At 45.6% G+C, this 18,331-nt stretch overlaps 1 protein-coding gene across 1 annotated transcript in view; it reads right to left on the bottom strand.

Moving 5' to 3' along the window:
- LOC142557008 (uncharacterized) overlaps window positions 1-18,331 on the bottom strand; it is a 246,240-nt gene that overhangs the window by 81,319 nt on the left and 146,590 nt on the right. Inside the window, exon 20 of the mRNA XM_075668541.1 lies at window positions 1,237-1,374. Coding sequence (XP_075524656.1) covers window positions 1,237-1,374 — 138 coding nt within the window. The remainder of the gene's footprint in view (window positions 1-1,236; window positions 1,375-18,331) is intronic.

Below are 18,331 nucleotides of genomic sequence, written 5' to 3'. Positions count from 1 at the left end.
GGCAGCAAAAGAGATCTTTCAGCACTATTTCACTGTGGAAATTAACAGATATGTTTTCAAAGTACTTGTCCACTGAGCACCGTGCAGGCACCTTGCACTGCCATAAGTGATGTTCGCATATAATTCCTGCCACCCTCAGGCGCTGACATGGTGCCGCCCTGAGCGGGTTAGGCCAGGCAAACAATAGAAGCGACCGCGTACGCGGTAATATGTGCAAGTCACACCAAGGGTGGCCAGCCATTGGGCCGTCGTTAAGTTCACGAAGAACTGTGAAGCGTAGGTGTGATGGTATAGTGAGGAGGAGGTGAGAGCCGTTAGGGCACACGCTACGCCGATATAAGGTACCATCTTTCAGGATGAACATGCCCAGCCATTTTCGGCAACAACACAACGCAGAAACGAAATGGTTGTTTGGCATCGTGTGGATAGTAAAGAAAATCTAGACATTTTAAACTACCCCTCCCCTCTTTTATCATGGTTCGATGGAAAATATTGGACAATTTCTCTGCTCCCTACCACAACAATATATGCCATATTTCTTTTTCCTTTTTTTAACTACTTGTTGCAGACAGCACACGCCCTTCCACGTTTCTGCCTCTAACAATACACTCTTCCCTCTCCACAGAACGCGAAGTCTGTAAAATAGTAATTTTCCTCATCTTGATATCTTTCAAAACATACCTCCTCTCTGTTCGGAAATTCACATTTTCTCTTTGATTTCTTTTTTTGCTGCACTCTTTTGCTGTATGCTCGTTGATTTTAAGTTTGCTCCATTGCTTGGATGTTTACTATTTTATTGTATATTGTATTTTACAGTGTATTTGTTGTCTTGTAGCTGTCGTTATTTCCTGCGCCCCAACATTCATCGCGGCTTGTTGTTCGGCTACCCAATTTAATAGTTGAACAATAGAGTAATTAGGTAGTGAATTGATTATATAAAGCTTACTAAATAGGTTTACTAGCCACTGCTTCAATAGAAATTCAACATGCGTAATCACGTCTTCTGCTTCGTTTTCGACGATTTTTGTTCTTTTCATTTTGCGGGATACTTCTATATATCCTTCAACTCTGTGCATGCTAATCAAAGTCTTGTCAATTGTAACATCCCAATTCGTGGTAAACGGATTAAATGTCATCAATAAAAAACTCTGGTGCTTTTTCAGTCATCGCACTTCAGTTTATGTTATTGCTGATATCGCCGATTTCGATGCTATAATACAATGTTGAAACTCTTACCATGAACAGAGGTGTGGAGTCTTGCCAGACGGCGCACTTGCCTCCCACATTGCCTTGATTTTCTTTACTCCATACTGCTGCTGTCACTGAGAGCGCGACGGCCAGGGTGGTTTTGGTTTTGACGGCGTGTACATATGCCTGCAAAAGAAAAGAAAAATATGTCGACAGTATTTTTACAATGAAACCCATGGATATTACAGATAGACACTTTTGGGCGAGTAGGCCCATTGCGCATATGGTGTTCTCTTCATAACGCTTTGTGCATATGCTACAATAGTGGTGTGTGAATACTGTGACCTGCAATAGTCCCTCGCTTTATAATTCATGAATACATTTAGTGACACCTGCCTTACGAAAGAATATAATCCAGAGCAATGGAAAACGCACCCAAAAGTTTACTTCTTTTGATGTTTTATGTTGTCTCGGGAAAGAAATGTAGCAAAACTATTTTCAGGCGGTATTTAGAAGAATAACAAGCACTGGCCAACGTGGAAACCAGCTAACATCAAGCCAGGCACGTCGTCGTCATAAGATCAGCAGTGACCACCTATGGGTACGTCCCACTAAATCCACGGGTCATAGTTATCGTTTCTAGTAGAACGTAGCATGACTCCCGGTCGCAGAAGCGCCGGCCCGGCGCCACCAAAGACAAATAGCGGAGGAAGAGTGGTAACGATTCAGTCTCGCAACGTGGACAACGTTCCTGGGCAACAGTACGTAAGATTTAGTTGGACTGATGGGTGACGTCAGCCACTTGTCGAACGTCGCGGTATGGATCCGTGTATCCCAGAAGGAGCTCTTCAGAAAGGCCCACATGTCCTGAGGCGGGCGAAAGTAGCCTGATGTCACCCGTAACGAAACATCCGTCGTGGTGTCGCTGGTCGTGAAGGCGCTTCCGATTGTCATGGCAAGCAGCAAGCCTACTAAGGGCTATGGGTCGCGCCTAATCAGCCCGGGCAATGGCGTCACGTGTACAGTCGCTAGTCGAAGTTGTAAAGTTGTCTTATTTCTTTTCAAGTACTGTTGGCCAATTGGGCCGTTACAGGGGCGGGGTACAAATCTGGCACCAAGCCCATCATTTCTTACATAGTTGCATTGTATAGCTCATACACAAAATTTGTAATCACGACGTATCATTATACATAACTACAATAAAAAAATCTGACATAACAACCGTCATTTCAAACAAAGCAGCAAAGTGTAGCCGAAAATGCATCAGGATACGACATTGTACAACTTACATGATACTTAGCAATCGTGTGATGTAACGTGATACATGTTAAGTCACATACATCACAAAATTATACATTAGAATACCACATGCTACAACTTACACGAGATATGTTAGATCATGACGACTCACTTAGGAAATATTTTGTAACGCTGGTTTCAAAATGTTCTGCTGTTTGAGAATCTTATATAGCATCCGGATAATTATTCGTCTTTTATGCTTCTAGGGAAAACAGACCATGCATATGTGTTCACAAGATATTGAGCGACTAGAAACTCTGTGCGGTGGTCAATTCGGAGGCGCCGTACTTGTCGCGGGATTAGGTACTGCCCTGCATCAAAGTTCAATTTATTTAGAAAAAAGCAAAAACATGAATTCTAGCATTGCTATGTGACGGCGTTCCAAGATGGGAAGGAAGGTAAATTTAGTTCTGGCAGCATCTCTATCACAGAATCAGTACGGGAGTGCTTTGAGAGAATAAATCTGGCCGCCCTTCTTGACACCTGCTATATTTTATGAATCGTTTTTGGTAAGAGGCCCATGGGATGCTCGCATATTGCACTGTAGGCCATACTATTTGTAAATGCACTGTTAACTTTACGGAGGCTGGAGCCAGCTATAATTCGCTACGTAGGAACCATAGCTTTATTTCAATCGTAAATCAAATATTAGTGATATGTTGAGTCCAGTTGACGTGTTCAGATATTGTTACTCTTAAATATTTACATGTCTAAACGGTAGCTAGTACAGTGGAACTTAGTTGAAAATCAAAATTTAGGACGTGCTTAACCTTGTTTGTAACGCGTAAACTACTGTTTCTTTATTTACTTTTGTCTTCCAAGTTTCGCACCATTCTTCAATTATGCCAGTGCCTCCATAGTGGTCTTATTTCTCGATAATTTATACAGATATCGCCGAGCAATCGTACAGTAAAGTTCTTATTATCATCCGAACAAATATCGTTAACGTAAACTAGAAAAATTATCGTTCCAAAGACAGACCCTTGAGGGACGTCTGAATTTACAAATGAGCGATCGGATTGGTAGCCATTTATGCCCACGTAACTCCGTCCAACTTCACAGATATGAGCTGATCCAATCCGCTATAATGTTATTTATTCCAAGCTGTTTCCATTTCATAAGTCGTTATGAGGCACCCTATCGGAAGCTTTTGGGAAAGCGAGGTGTATTGCATGAATATGTTTTTCTTTATCTATTGCTTTTTAAAAGTCATGGATGGTTTCAACGAGCTGCCTGACAGTTGACAGTTTTCGCCGGAAGCGATGTTGGTTCGAATGTAGTACATTCATATAGATGTTACGTATCGGGATAACTTTTGCAACGAGCCAGTCATCTGGGAGCCGTTCTTGTTGCAATAATGCGTTAAAGATAATTCCCAGGTTTCGAAAAGCCATTTAGTGTATATTCGCAATAAGGCATCTGGAATTCCATCCGCACCCACAGATATTTGTTCTTTAATGTTTATCAGTAGCGGCAGTATTCCCTCATAGCTAACTCCTACTTCTGGCATATCTGACACGTCTGAAAATGATGTTACTGTAGTTGGAGCAGACAGAGCGGAAGAACTTATTATGGTAAGACAATTTCCGAATAGTCGGTTATGATTTTATCGTTAACAATGCTGTATTGGCTTTGAGTGGTCTGCGACAAGCGATTCCTTAACTGAAAATGAAGTTCATGAGTGTGTCCTCGTAATACTTTTTTGCTTGTTTCAGCTTTTTGCGTCAGACTAACAATCTCTCGCGTTATCTAGGAATTACGCACTTTCTTTTTCCTAATGGTGCAGATGAGTGTGCAAAGTGGAAGATAACGGTTTTGAATCTTTCCCACAACGCATGGACGTCATCGTCAGAACTCAGACTTTCTAGATGAAACGACAAATAGTTAATTATGCTCGTGTCGTCAGCTTTAACAAAACTGGGGACGTACGCTCTGCATTCTTGTAACATTTGTTGCGGGAACCTTGCTTTTGATTTGTACAAATACAAGTTGATGGTCTGATATGCCGTGTTCAACTGTTACTTGATAATTTTAAACTGTCCGTCAAGTTCATAATTTGTTATGAAGCACCCTCGAAAGCTTTTGAGAAATCAAGCCGTATCGCATCAACCTTTTTTTCGCTATCTACTGGTTTTGAAAAGTGAATGCTTTCAACCAGCTGCCTGACAGTTGACAGTTTTCGCCTGGAGTGAGGTTGGTTCGAATGCAGTGCTTTGGTATCGATTTTATGTATCGGGGTAACTTTACCAACGAGCCAGTCGTCTGGGAGCCGTTCTTGTTGCAATAATGCTATAAAAATGATTTCCAAGTATCGAGAAGCCCATTAAGCGCATATTCGCAAAAAGTCACCTGGAATTCCATCCTGACCCACAGGTGTTTTAGAACTGAGGTTAAACAGCGCGAATCAAACAAGGACACAAGAAAACAAATACCTTGTTTTATACGCACTGTTTAACCTCAGTTCTAAATATGAACCAACTAGCCCTCATCAAGATCTTACTAACACAGATTTTTGTTCTTTATTGTTTATCAGTAGCGATAGCATTCGTTCATAGCTAACTGGTACTTCTGGCATATCTGACACGTGTGAAAATGATGTTACTGTAGTTGGAGCAGACAGAGCGGAAGAACTTATTATGGTAAGACAATTTCCGAATAGTCGGTTATGATTTTATCGTTAACAATGCTGTATTGGCTTTAAGTGGTTTGCGACAAGTGATGCCATAAGTGAAGATGAAGTTCATAAGTGTGTCCTCGTAATATTTCTTTTTTTGCTCGCCTAAGCTTTTTCCTTCAGACGAACACTCTCGCGTTATCCATGAATTACGCTTACTTCTTTTTTTTTTCATAATGGTACGAATGAGTGAAAGATAATGGTTTTGAATCTTGCCCACAACGCATTGACGTCATCGTGAGAGCTCAGACTTTCAAGATGAAACGACAAATAATTAATGATGGTCGTGCCGTCAGCTTTAGCAAAACTGGTGGCGTGCCCAGTGTATTCTTTAACATTTGTTGCGGGAACCTTGGTTTTGATTTGTACAAATACAAGTTGATGGTCTGATATGCCATCTTCAACTGCTACCTGATACTTTTAAACTGTTCGTATTCCAATATGGACTGCACTGTTCCCGGATTTCGAGTGCTTTTCTGTACCACCTGTGTTAAATCGTTAGCGGAAGCAACGTTGAGCAGCACTTCGCAGCCAGCTCGTTCTCTTTAATTGAGTTCCAGTAAACCCCGCGCAAGTTAAAACCCCGGCAATTAATAACCACTGGTTTCACGCCTTCTGTAGTCCTTAGTGTTTGATGGCCCCTAAGTATTCTATCGATGCGTTAGGGGATGCTAATAGATTGCTCCTATACCGACTAAAGTAGTTTCCAATTTGCTTTGGTACCATGCGCTCTCGTGATGAGGGATGCCAATAATCTTTACACATTTAATATTTTACTCTACTATAATTGCAACTCCTGCTCCTCTAGTTTCGTTATCATTACCTACTATCTTACAACCTGGAAGTAAGAACTCGCAACCCTGCATTTCTGGTCGCAGCAATGTTTCCTTAACAATAACTAGACGGGGGTCATAACTGCCTAGCACGTCACCGACTTTATTCAAGAGGCTTCGAATATTGACGGTTATAGGTCGACAGTCTGTTTCCTGGAAGACGGTATAGGTTCGATAGTCACTATCAGTCGGTGCATTCTTTCATTGTGTCAATTTGTTTACGGGAATTTCCATACCATGAAACGGCTATCCTTAGAATAATCCCATGCATAGACATTGTTACCTAGAGTAAACTTGTCGCTGTTTAAGCGCACGCGCGAGCGTTCTTTTTCTTTCAACACAGACTTCCAGAGTAACCTGCGCTTATTCGGTATTTCTTTTGAATTGTCGCCGACAATTGCCAACGAATCGTCGCCACGAATAGCCGCAACGAATAGTAGATCGCCAGAAAATAGTCGTTGCCAACGCCAACGTCCGAATTAAAGATAAACGCAGACTATCCAGCAGTGTAGTGGTGGTAGAAATTATAGCGAACGCCACGTATGGCAGCGCAAGTTCGAAGTCACGGTGGTCAGCCGACACGTACTTCGAAAGCATGTCCTTTAGTGTCCTATTCGAGCGCTCGGTGAGCCCGTTTGTCTGGGTATAGTATGACGTGGTGATCTTGTGCCGAGTAGAGCCGCAGGATAGGATATCGTCGATTGCTTTGCACAAGAAAGTATGGCCTCGGTCAGTCAGCAATTGACGTGGGACCCCGTATACTAAAATTACGTCACGAAGTCCGCCGCATCTGTAGCACAGCTGGTCATCAGACTTCGGGTTTTTCTATAGTGCGCCACGTAATCGGTAGTGACATATAGCATGTAGGAAAAGGTCCGAGAAAGTCCAAACCTACACAGAAGGGCTCAGATGGGATGTCGATGGGCTGAAGGTAACCAGCAGAAAGCTTAGTCGGCTACTTACGGCGTTAACAAAGCTCCCAGGCGCTTACAAACGCCGCATAGAATGGGCTAGGCCCAACCGAATATAAGAAACGGCCCACGCAGTCATGTGTGCGATTAACACCAAGGTGGCCAGAGGTTGAGGCATCGTAAAGCTGACGGAGAACTGTGGAGCACAAGTGTGATGGTACAAGTAGAAGATGAGCGCAGTCAGTGTGGATGTTAGACCGATGTAAGGTACCATCGTTCAGGCTGAACATGTGCACAGAGGCGTCGCGAGGAGAGGATTCCAAGTGCTCGATTATTACCCGCCGCTGTTCTTCGGCGACGTTAAGGAGCGGCTCACGGAAAAGCCCCAATTGAGATTCCCTGTCCTGTATATGACCGTGTAGGTGTACTCTTGCACGCGCTGTGTCCATCGAACGAGTCTACCTGTAGGGTCTTTATAAGAGGCGAGGCACGAGAGCTCATGGCTGTCGGAAACTACTGTAAACGGTCCGCTAAATAGATAAGGGCGAAATTTGCAACTGCCCACACAAGAGCGAGGCACTCAAGTTATGTAATTGAGTAATTTCGCTCCGATGCGCACAGCAGCATGCTAGCATAAGCGTTTAGGCACTTCGCTCCACGTTGACGTTGGGTGTCGGTGCGGATTCCGGTTTCGGTGGGTCGAAGTGGGCCCAAGTTGTCAGGAGTGTGTTTAGATCGGAGAAAGCCGCCCCTTGTGCAGGACCCCTGGCTAATTGGCATCTTGTTTAAGACGATCTGTGTGCAGAGCGCCACAAAGGTGTGCACATCTTTGGCAGATTGCCACAGGGATGTCACGGCTCGAATGTTTTCTCAGTCACGTTGCACGCCGGCAGCGTCCACAATATGGCCTAGGATGATAGTGCAGCAATATGCAAAACGACACATCAATGAATTCTGCTGAAGTCTGGCGCGGCGGAACACGCTAACAACTGCCGAGAGACCTTCGAGGCGAGTACCAAACGTAGGCGATAACACAATTACATCGTCTAAATAATAGAACCATGTGCACCACTTGAACCCATGAATCAGTTAATAGCTCACTAGAATGTGCCAGTGGCATTACACAGACTGAGAGGCATGACCTTGAACTGCTAAAGCCCATCAGGAGTTACAAAAACCGTTTTCTCTCGGTCCATGAGGCACACAGCAATCTACGACATCCAGATTCAAAGTCGATAGAAGCGAAGCGAGGAGCACCATGCAGACAATCAAGGGCACCATCAATTAGAGGTAGCGGGTAAGAGCCTTCGTAATGGTGAGATACCGATAGTCCACACGAACCCTAAAACTACAGGGAACGCCTAGGGACTGTAGGATGGCTCGGTACTGTCTTTCACAAGTATCTTGTTAACTTCCTGCTGGATGACGCTTTGCTCAGACGCCGACACTAGATAGGGGCATAGGCGAAGAAAGCTGGGATCGCGTTTGTTTATGCGATGTGCGACACCACTCACCTGGCTCTAAGGCTCATTACCGAATTCGAAAATGTCTAGATACGCCTTGAGAAAACGTCTGAGGCGGAAGGTCATTGACGAACATGTTGCGAATTTCCTTCTCAGGACATGTATTGCATGTAGAGAGTAAGGGTGGTCTACGAAAAAAGCCTCTTTGGAAGTACTCGCTTAATGAAGCCGAAATTTACAAGTGGAAGACAGGCTCTGTTTGCTGTAAAGCCTCTTTCACGTGCAAGCGAAAATGCTCTCGAATCCCGCCGCCGCGCCGCAGAAATCTGTTTCGAGCGGCGGCGGCGGCACTACCGGCGGGAGCGGCGAGGTTCGGGCAAGTTGGAATTTCATCGCGGTGGCAGAGCGGCAGCACCGTTTCCGAACGGCCCGCCTCGCCACGTGACCAGTGGAAGACTAGTGCGGGAAAGCCTGCGCATAGGACGATGTTTATTTACTTGCTACACGTGGTACGGGCAACATGCTAAGAGAGCTTTTCAACGAATTGCTAATTGCTAAGCGCAGGATATGTATTTATAAAATAAATATTTAAGAGGCAGGGACGAAGCAATGCTTATGTTGGTCTACCAAAACTGGCTGAAAGTCCCGTGTTTTTTGCAAGCAGCATTGCTATTCGCGGCGGTGGAAAACGCGCGGCGACAGTGCATGTGAAACAAAACCTCGCCAAAGGCTTCGCAGCGCCGCGCCACTGTTCGCTCCATTTGCTCAATCGCTTGCATGTGAATGGTCTCATGGTCTCAGGACCATGGTCATGGTCTCAGGACCATGTAGGGTTCAGCGATACCGTGCGTGAGCAGGACGTAGTCATCCTCACCTGGAAGAGCTGGCGAAGATGATAGTGTGTCACGCTTTTAGATGGTAGGTGAAGATAATCGATGCAATGTAAGCGAGACGAAGGATATTAGGCACTGGTTTAACAGAGGCGAGGCAGCTAAAGGCAGCTAAGATGCCGGTGGAGTAGTCAGAGTGGAATTGGCAGAAAGAGAGGAGGCGCTGCGCAAGGACCGTAAAAATAACCGCCTGGTGAGGAGCAATGGTAATCCGAGCTAGGCACATCCCAACACCGACCATCGCACCATCATCGACATGAACGAATCGGCTTGTGAGAAGTGCAAGGATCTTCATGCAGCGGCGAAAACTTGCACTCATGACAGAGATGTGCGTCCCACCATAAACCAAAGCTCTGGCAGGGATGCCGTCGACGTGTGTTTCAAGAATGTTCTGCTGGTTACGTAAGGGCAGTTGGGGATTTTTGGGTCAAGATCGAGAGTGCAGCTTCACCTCCAGAAATTGTGCGGTCTAGTCTACCGCATTGACTCGGCTGTCCTCGCTGCCGCGTCTCCCCGCAGAGCACCACAATATGTTTCCCGAATAAGAGCAGGTATATCACTACAACAAGAAGCGGTTTTGTAGCTGTGAGCCGCGATACAAACCGCAATCCGGGCCTCCCTGACTCCGGAGGTGCGCATACGAGGAGTAGAAAATCGCCCTGGTGAGCACCCCGAACCCTGAACCTGGCGAATGTGGCTTCCCCGGACAAGTCTTACAAGGGTATAATCACAGGCACCCTACCTGTACCTACCGAGGAAGTCTGCATGAATGATACGGTCACCTATTAACATAATTCAAGCCCGACCTTTCGGAAAGAACTGAGCATGCCTCTACAAATTCGAGGGCAGGCGACATTCGAGGGCAGGCGAGTTCCCAGCTACGTATAATTTCAAAGCGCGGAATTTCGATGCAGACCTTTCCGCCCAGTCACCGAAGTATGCCACTGCTGTCTCCGAACAGGACATCGACATGGCATCTGCCCGTACCCACAAGGACGGCAGTGCTGGAACAGCGGCATGCTTAACCAACATCCCAACATCGACTTGGGTTGTCCGGTTCATCAGAGGGGACCCGGGCCCCTCTGATGAACCGGACAACTTAAGTCGATGTTGGAATGTTGGTTAAGACTATTTCGTGTAGTCGTATTGGGTCCCTATGGGTGCTGGCGCACATCATACACTGAGGAGGGATACCGAGGTATTGATGAAAAACCAACAACCAGACGACATCCCTAAGGAATGTCTACAACCAAGGACCGCACAGCACCACCCGACCTGAATAACCGAAACTAGCATACCATGAAAAGAAGCCCATATTTAACCCCGAGTACCTCCTGCGACACCTGCGACACCACTAGGTAACCACCCGCCACGCCCTCCTGCGCAATGTGCCACCAGAAGCGAGTCCATGTGGCCAGTATTCCTGCCACGAGAGCCCACCCGTGCACCTGGCTTGGCGGGAGGAGGGGGGCCCAAGATGTCACCTGGTTTGGCAACCGGATGGCGCCTTTATACCGACAGCTGCAAGAACGGCAGCAACCCCTGGCCGACACCAAGAAGTCGCCCGTTAAGCAGGCCTCCTCAATACCCATCCAGCGCTGTTTCATGCACCAGTCATCTTAAAACAGATCTGTGCACAATATTTCCAAACCCCATTATTCACACAAAGCCTAACCCAAATATTTCTTAAATTTGTAAACGACAACCTCCAGGCCGCTAAAACACAGTTGGTGAGTATAAACAATCCGCAACAGACCCGCAACCAACCTTAAGCATAAGCAACCCAAACCTGCAGCCGCCGCTGACACCCCAGCCCGCGGAAGAGGTGACCAGCACACAACGGGAATTTGGACCGCCTTAACGCCTCACTATAGCCAATTCCTATAAGCGACAGAACTTGGGTAGAGCGGGCTTACCTCCTCCACCCAACGGAATTGCAGACACATCATAAACATACTCGCCCAATTTGCCGCAAGAACCCGCCAGATATAGTGGCCTGCAAGAAACAGGGTCCGTGTCTCTATGCTTGCAGGGATAGACGTGGCATTCGTAACATCACTTACCGCTATTCGTATTAATAAAACCCTCCCCTTCATAGACCGAACCCCTACGGAGGTTTCTTCAGAAGGAGGAACCCAGTACACCACTCTCGAGATGATCCCTCCAACCCCACATGGAGAAAACGATTGTGGCTAGCCAAATATACAGTCCCCTTAAAGATAAGGGCACAAGGACACCGGAAATTCTTTTTCTTCCTCAAACACGTTACTGACATCAAATCATAGTGCGCGACTTTAACAACCCGCAACCTTATACAGCGCACTTGATCCAAGTGATCCACGATGATTCAAACAGTCCTAACGCAATTTTCCAAAGAATTTCAGCCCAAGGTTTAGCCCCTCGTTGACACTCCGCACGTGCATAGCCGTGGCGGATCATCATCATCACAGTCTGGCTACACCCACTGCAAAGCCTCTCCCATACTTCTCCAACTATCCTGATCATGTGCTAATTGCGGCCATGTTGTCCCTGCAAACTCATCCTCCCACCTAACTTTCTACCAACTCCTGCTACGCTTCCCTTGTCTCGGAATCCAGTCGGTAATCCTTAATGACCATCGGTTATCTTCCCTCCCATTTCTTTTTCTTAATTTCAACTAAGATGTCATTGACTCGTGTTTCTACCCTCACCGAATCTGCTCTCTTCTTGCCCCCCCCCCCCTCAACGTTACACCCATTATTCTTTCCATAGCTCGTTGTGTCGTCCTCAGTTTAAGCAGAACCATTTTCATAAGCCTCCAGCTTTCTGGCCCGTAGGTCAATACTGGTAAGAAAGCTGTTATACACTTTTCTCTTGAGAGATAATTGCAACCTGCTGTTCTTTATCTGAGAATGCCTGCCAAGCGCACCCAGCACATATGTATTATTCTGATTATTTCAGCCTCATGATGCGGATCCGCGGTCACTATCTGCGCTAAGTAGATAGTATTAGATATCTTCCCTAAGTAGATTCCCTTACCACATACAGCGCCCTGTTACCTATCGTTAATTGCAGTTCTCGTCCGAGAGTGGTAACCATTACTTTAATTTCCAGCAGATTAATTTTTAGACCTACCCTTCTGCTTTGCCTGTCCAGATCAGTGAGCGTGGATTGCAAGTGACCCCCGGAGTTACTAAGCAAGGCAATACCATTAGCTGAACTCAAATTACTAAGGTATTCTCCGTTACCTCTTACCTCCAATTCTTACTAATCCAGGTCTCTAAATGCCGCCTGAAAACACACTGAATAGGAATGGAGAGTTCGTATCACCCTGCCTGACGCCCTTCTTTATTCGGATTCTGTTGCTACGGTGGCTGGGGAGCCGCTATATATATCTATAAGCATTTTTTAAATACGGCTCGTCTACGCCCCGATCCCGTGATTCCTGCATGACTACTGAGGCTTCGACTGAATAAAACGCTTCGTCGTAATCAATGAAAGCTATAGATAAGGGTTGGTTATATTCCGCACATTTCCCTATGACGTGATTGATAGTGTGAATATCGTCTATTTTTGAGTAGCCTTTACGAATTCCTGCCTGGTCGTTTGACAGAAGTCGACGGTGTTCCTGATTATATTTGCATTTACCATAGTAAATATTTTGTAGGCAAGGACACTAAGCTGATCGGTCTTTAATTTTTTAAGTATTTGGCGTCCCTTTCTTATGGATTAGATTATGTTGTCGTTCTTCCTAGATTCCGGTATGCTCGAGGTCATGAGGCATGGCGTATACACGGTGAACAGTTTTTCTAGAACAATCTGCCTACCATCCTTCAAGAAATGTGCTGTTACCTGATCCTCACCAGCTGCCGTCCCCCTTTGCATAGCTCCCAAGACTTTCTTTCGTTATTCAGGCGTTACTTGTTGTATGCCAAATTCCTCTAGACTATTTCCTTTTGCATTATCGTCGTGGGTGTCACTTGTACTGTATAAAATCTCTGTAGAACCACTCAGTAATAATATTGCAGGCTTTGTCTCTTAACGCATGCATCTGATCCTTGCCTACTCGTAGTTTCTTCTTCACTACTTTTAGGCTTCTTCCGTTCCTGAGTGCATACTCCTTATACCTTATGCTTCTTTATGTCAGCTATGTTACGGTTGTTGATTAACCTATAAATTCTGCCAGTTCAATTCTAGCTGTAGAGTTAGAGGCTTTCATACTTTGGCGTTTCTTAATCAGATTTTTCATCTCCTGCGATAGCTTACCGGTATCCTGTCTAACGAAGTTACCACCGACTTCTGTTGCACACTTCTTAATGATGCCCTTAAGATTGTCGTTCATTGCTTCAACACTAAGGCCATCTTCCTGAGTTAAAGCCGAATACCTGCTCTGTAGCTTGATCCGGAATTCCTCAGTTGTCGCATCAGGCCGAAAGATACGCGTTTTGGGAGATATCTTCGCATTTTCCTGTTACCGTTAACTCACTGAGCGGCTTCTTGTGTGCGGTAAGAGAGAAAATAGAGGATACCACACCGCAAACCTTGGAGTCTTAGACTCAAAAGATACAACACGCTATCGACATAGCTGGCAGAAAGTCTAAGAACGCCAACCAAGAATGCCCTCCAAGTAAACCCCCACACTTCCTCCATCTATGGAGGCTCGTGGAAGCCTCTTCAAAAGATGGCGCCAAATGACTTAATCTTCGTATCACGGCAGTCAGGCTGCATAATATGCCACGAGCTTGTTGAAACAAACAGGGCTAACTTTTGCAGCACACTCAAACAAACGCTGGGCACAAAATGTGCCTGGAAAATCCCGAGGGGTCTTCTCGAACCCATTTCCACCAAAACCCACGCGGACACAACTACTTATTAGCTGATTTACTTACAGGAGCACAAGGGCGCGGATATTATGGCACATACCAAAAACCTACATATTCCGCAGCCTATATACACATTCGAACGCACCCTTTCAACGCCGCCTGATCCGCACTAAAATTTGGATGAAGATGTCACACTCCCGGAGGTGAAAAAGGCCCTTGCATATATTACCAGGAACACCGCACTAGGGCCTGGCCGGATAATGTACGAAGTCCTCCGAAATTTAGATAGCATCATTGCAGGATCTCACAGATCTGTTTAACGAACACTGGCGAAATGGCACCCTGTCCGTCGATTGGAAACACGCCCAGAATAATCTTATTTCGAAACAGTAAATCCTTACTGCCTCAAAATTGTCGAACTATCTCGCTCACGAGTTGTGCAGGCAATCTTTTTGAGCACTTGATTGTCGGGCGAGTAAAACCGCATGGAGAAGCTAAGCATTTCTTCCCCGAGTTTGGCTTTCACCTCAACCTATCGGGACAGGATCTCTTTCTGCATATTAAGGATACCCTATTGTATCCCAAACGACGGACGGCCCACAGCAGAACCATCCTAGCATTAGACATATAAAAGGCCTTTCACAACGTGGGACACGAACATATTCTAGGACCGCTGGAACCACAGGTTGCGGTCGTAAGACCTCAAAGCTTTTTTTGGAAAATCGCACTGCCGAGATTAGATTAGGTTCACTCATATCCACCACTTTTGCCCTCCCAAACAGGGGCACACCACAGAAAGCAGTCCTATCAACATTATTATCACCACCACTTGCCAGAGAGCTCGCAGGTATACCTAACTTGCACCACTCTTTCTATGCGGATGATATGACACTGGGTGTCACAAAGCTCTATTGGGGACGTCCTACAGACAGCTATCAGGGCCATAGAACTGCAAATTAGTATAATGGGACTCTTCTGCTCGCCAGAAAAGTTCGAATTGCTCAAGATTGCACCTGACAAGTGCGACCCAAGCATGTACCTGTTCGTACACGATCAACCAGTCCCTAACGCACATAAAATAAGGATACTTGGTCAGCGCATCTAATCTAACCTAGACGCCGGTTCTACGCTGAACCTCTTCGATAAGCAAATAAAGCAAATTTCAAGACTAGTTCACCGGATTGCGTCGCGCGAACAGTCTGTCTGAAAAGCATGCCAGGCGAATGATTAATGCTTTGGTGGTCAGTCGCCTCGCCTACAACCTCCCGTATCACCACCTTACTCAAAAACAAATGGATCAGGCTAATAGTCTAATCAGGCGGGCGATTAAGACCGCACTGGGGCTACAGGTGCGCACCAGCACTACCGGCCTCCGACCGACTGGTCCCAAAAATACCGTCCAAGACATCACAGGTAGAGAGGAGTAATCAACTCCTGCGCCTTTCCCGAATTTCCACGGGGGTGAAACCTACTCCGAACTCTAGGGGGTGAACCAAGCTGCGCAATTCCCAATAAAGAGCCGTGGTTCCCCATTCCTGTAAGGCCCGCGAATAACATCAAATTCAAACTGTCGCCACGAAACAAATTCGCACCGCTATCCGGTCCGAATTAAGGCGCGGGCTGATTACTACACCCGGCGTTATCAGAATCGCGAAGACGCCCTCTGTGTCGACGCCGCGGTCGGTCAGCTCGAAAGAACGGTCATGACTGCTGCCATGACGGCAGACGGACGTTGGACCACGCACCCAACCGCATAGAAAAAGCACCAGCGGGGGTCTGCACCTACCACCAGATTGCTACCTGCTACAGGAAAATTAGACGAGATTTACCTCACCATCACCATTCCCTTACCCTCCATCAGAGTTCAATGTGGTGCCAGATGCAGACCAAAGAATTTATTTCTCCCTATTTGGCGCATTTATTTTGCCTTGCTTTCGACAATTCACAATGTACCACCTGCCGAGCGCCCGGGCTGATCTTTTCCACGGTATTTGTATCTATCCCAAACCCATGGTGGTAGAGCCTGTTCCGTACCTTTTCTTTTCCTCGGGGAAGGCCTCTCTTCAGCCACTTGCTCGAATGACCAGCTCTGCCTGGTAGACAGGGCTGGTCAAGTTCATTGATTCCTATGGAACAGTGAATTATCTGTGGTAGCAGCTGGCTCCCCCAGAGTACAAGGATGCATTTGCAATGCACAGAACGTCGGCTTGCTTCGCAATACTATTTCCTGTGGCCACCTTCCAGGTAGATACACATACATCGTTACAGTCGTCGGTGCGTGCAGAAAGAGTTTCCATACATGCACGAATATTTTCTCATACCACAATAAAAGCACCGGGATAAAAATCCGTATTCCACGTATGCAGCCGCACGTTTGGCAAAGTAAAGCTACTATATGCCGGTCTAAGCAAATATATATAAATGCGTGCTTATATTTTGTGTCTATGAATTATGGATATACCTATGCCCGCAATACATATATCCAGGCTAAGTTCGAGTTACTAACATCGCCTTGCACTGCGTAAAAGAACAAGTGGTGCTCGAAATGTTCATGTTTCTTTTTTTACGTGCCACTTTTCCAATATGAAGTGCCCACTCTAAGTGGAAGAAGCGTTCGAGTTGACACGCTTATGGCAAAATTTAGCGAGGAACACCACTGCCCGCGCTAAATTGGAGGGTCGACCGCGTTAGGGAGAGGAATGGCATTACGAAGTAAATACGCACAACGCTTCTTTACGACAATATTCATCCCCCCCCCTGTTCTGCTCCAATGTGTATCTGCGCAAATATTTGAAGGGCCACACTAATCAGACTTAGGGTTTTCTTGTCATGCGAAAGCTTTTAATCAGAATAAGTTTCTATATAACTCAGTCTCTTACCGGTACCTGCAACACCTGAAGTTATCGAATTTTTTTGTGCACCAACACTCCTCAACATGACAACTGACTTTTGTGATCGCAACAATTCTACTTGTTATATTGCTTGCATATTGATTGCACTGTAAACTGGAACTGCTTGCTTATCACAAAAAGATTATTTCCTTCCTATTCTCTACTAAACATGTTTTTTCGCATTGTTTTACACTGTAAGCAATGCTTCGTGCAAATTTTTCATCTCCATATGAGAGCTTATGCTCACTTGGATTCCTACACACACCGTCTGTTATGTTTGTAACTTCTGTGCTCGTGTCTTTAAAAGCTATTTCGGGTACGAGCATAGCCTGAATTACGTATTGCGCTGCTAAGCACGAAGATATGATATCCAGTCCCCGCCGCGGAGGCCGCATAATGATGGGCGCGAAGTGCAAAAAGGCCGTGTGTTCGGCGTACGTTAATGAGCCCCAGGCCCTCGAAATTAACCGGAGTGCCTCACTATGGTTTAGCTCCTAGTCAGATTGTGGTTTTAGCGCGTAAAGCTATATATAGCAAGGGAATTTTAGCATGAATTGAGGCATAGGCCGTAATTCATGCTAAAAATACAGGTTGTCCCACACAACTTCAGCCAAAGATTTAAATATAAAAGGCCCTCCAGATGCGAGTTGAATCGAATGCATAATGTTGGCGCCGGCCTAGAGTTAGTCAGGCTGTTTTTTATTTTGCCGTTAACTTGTAGTTGTAGATCACCTTGAGAAACCTCCCAGTAAATTGTTTCCAATACGATTTGTCTTGCGTTGTCTTTCGCGTTCCAAAGAAAGCTCACGAAATATGAACAAAATCGGCTGCAGCAGCGAGACTGGGCCATGACAGGGCTTTATGTCTGGTGTAGGAATCTGGGCATGCGGCTTTTATCGCATGAAGGCGCAAATACGTGCTGCTGGCTGAGTGGTGCCGAAGCGATAAGTGTTTAATACCCTTATTACACGGGCAGCTTAACCGTGTTAACGCGAACCGTAGTCCGCCAGGTTTGCATGGGCTATTCCGATCACGATAAATGGTCTTATGACGCGTCGCGTGATCTCTTGTCTACAGGCTGAATTTTCAATAATTTTGCTTCGACATTTGTTTACAGTGGTATAAAGATGTTATTTTTTAGCGAATTTTTTAGCGAATTTAGCGAATTTTTTAGACTGTTTCGCACGTGTAGGCTATTTATTTTCCATACTCCTGCTCAGTTGTGAGCATGCGTGGTGGGCATAAAACTATATAAAAACTCAGAATTAAGGATCACGGATGAGTAATTATCAAATAAAATTAGGTCCACTGAACGAAAAGTTTAAAGATATCTTAATGAACATCAACTAACAAACATTGGTTACATAATTAAAGGAGTAA

Source organism: Dermacentor variabilis, chromosome 9 (assembly GCF_050947875.1).
Source record: "Dermacentor variabilis isolate Ectoservices chromosome 9, ASM5094787v1, whole genome shotgun sequence".
Taxonomy (NCBI): domain Eukaryota; kingdom Metazoa; phylum Arthropoda; class Arachnida; order Ixodida; family Ixodidae; genus Dermacentor; species Dermacentor variabilis.
The sequence above is the reverse complement of the archived record's forward strand: the minus strand, read 5'-3'. Positions and strand labels throughout refer to the sequence as shown.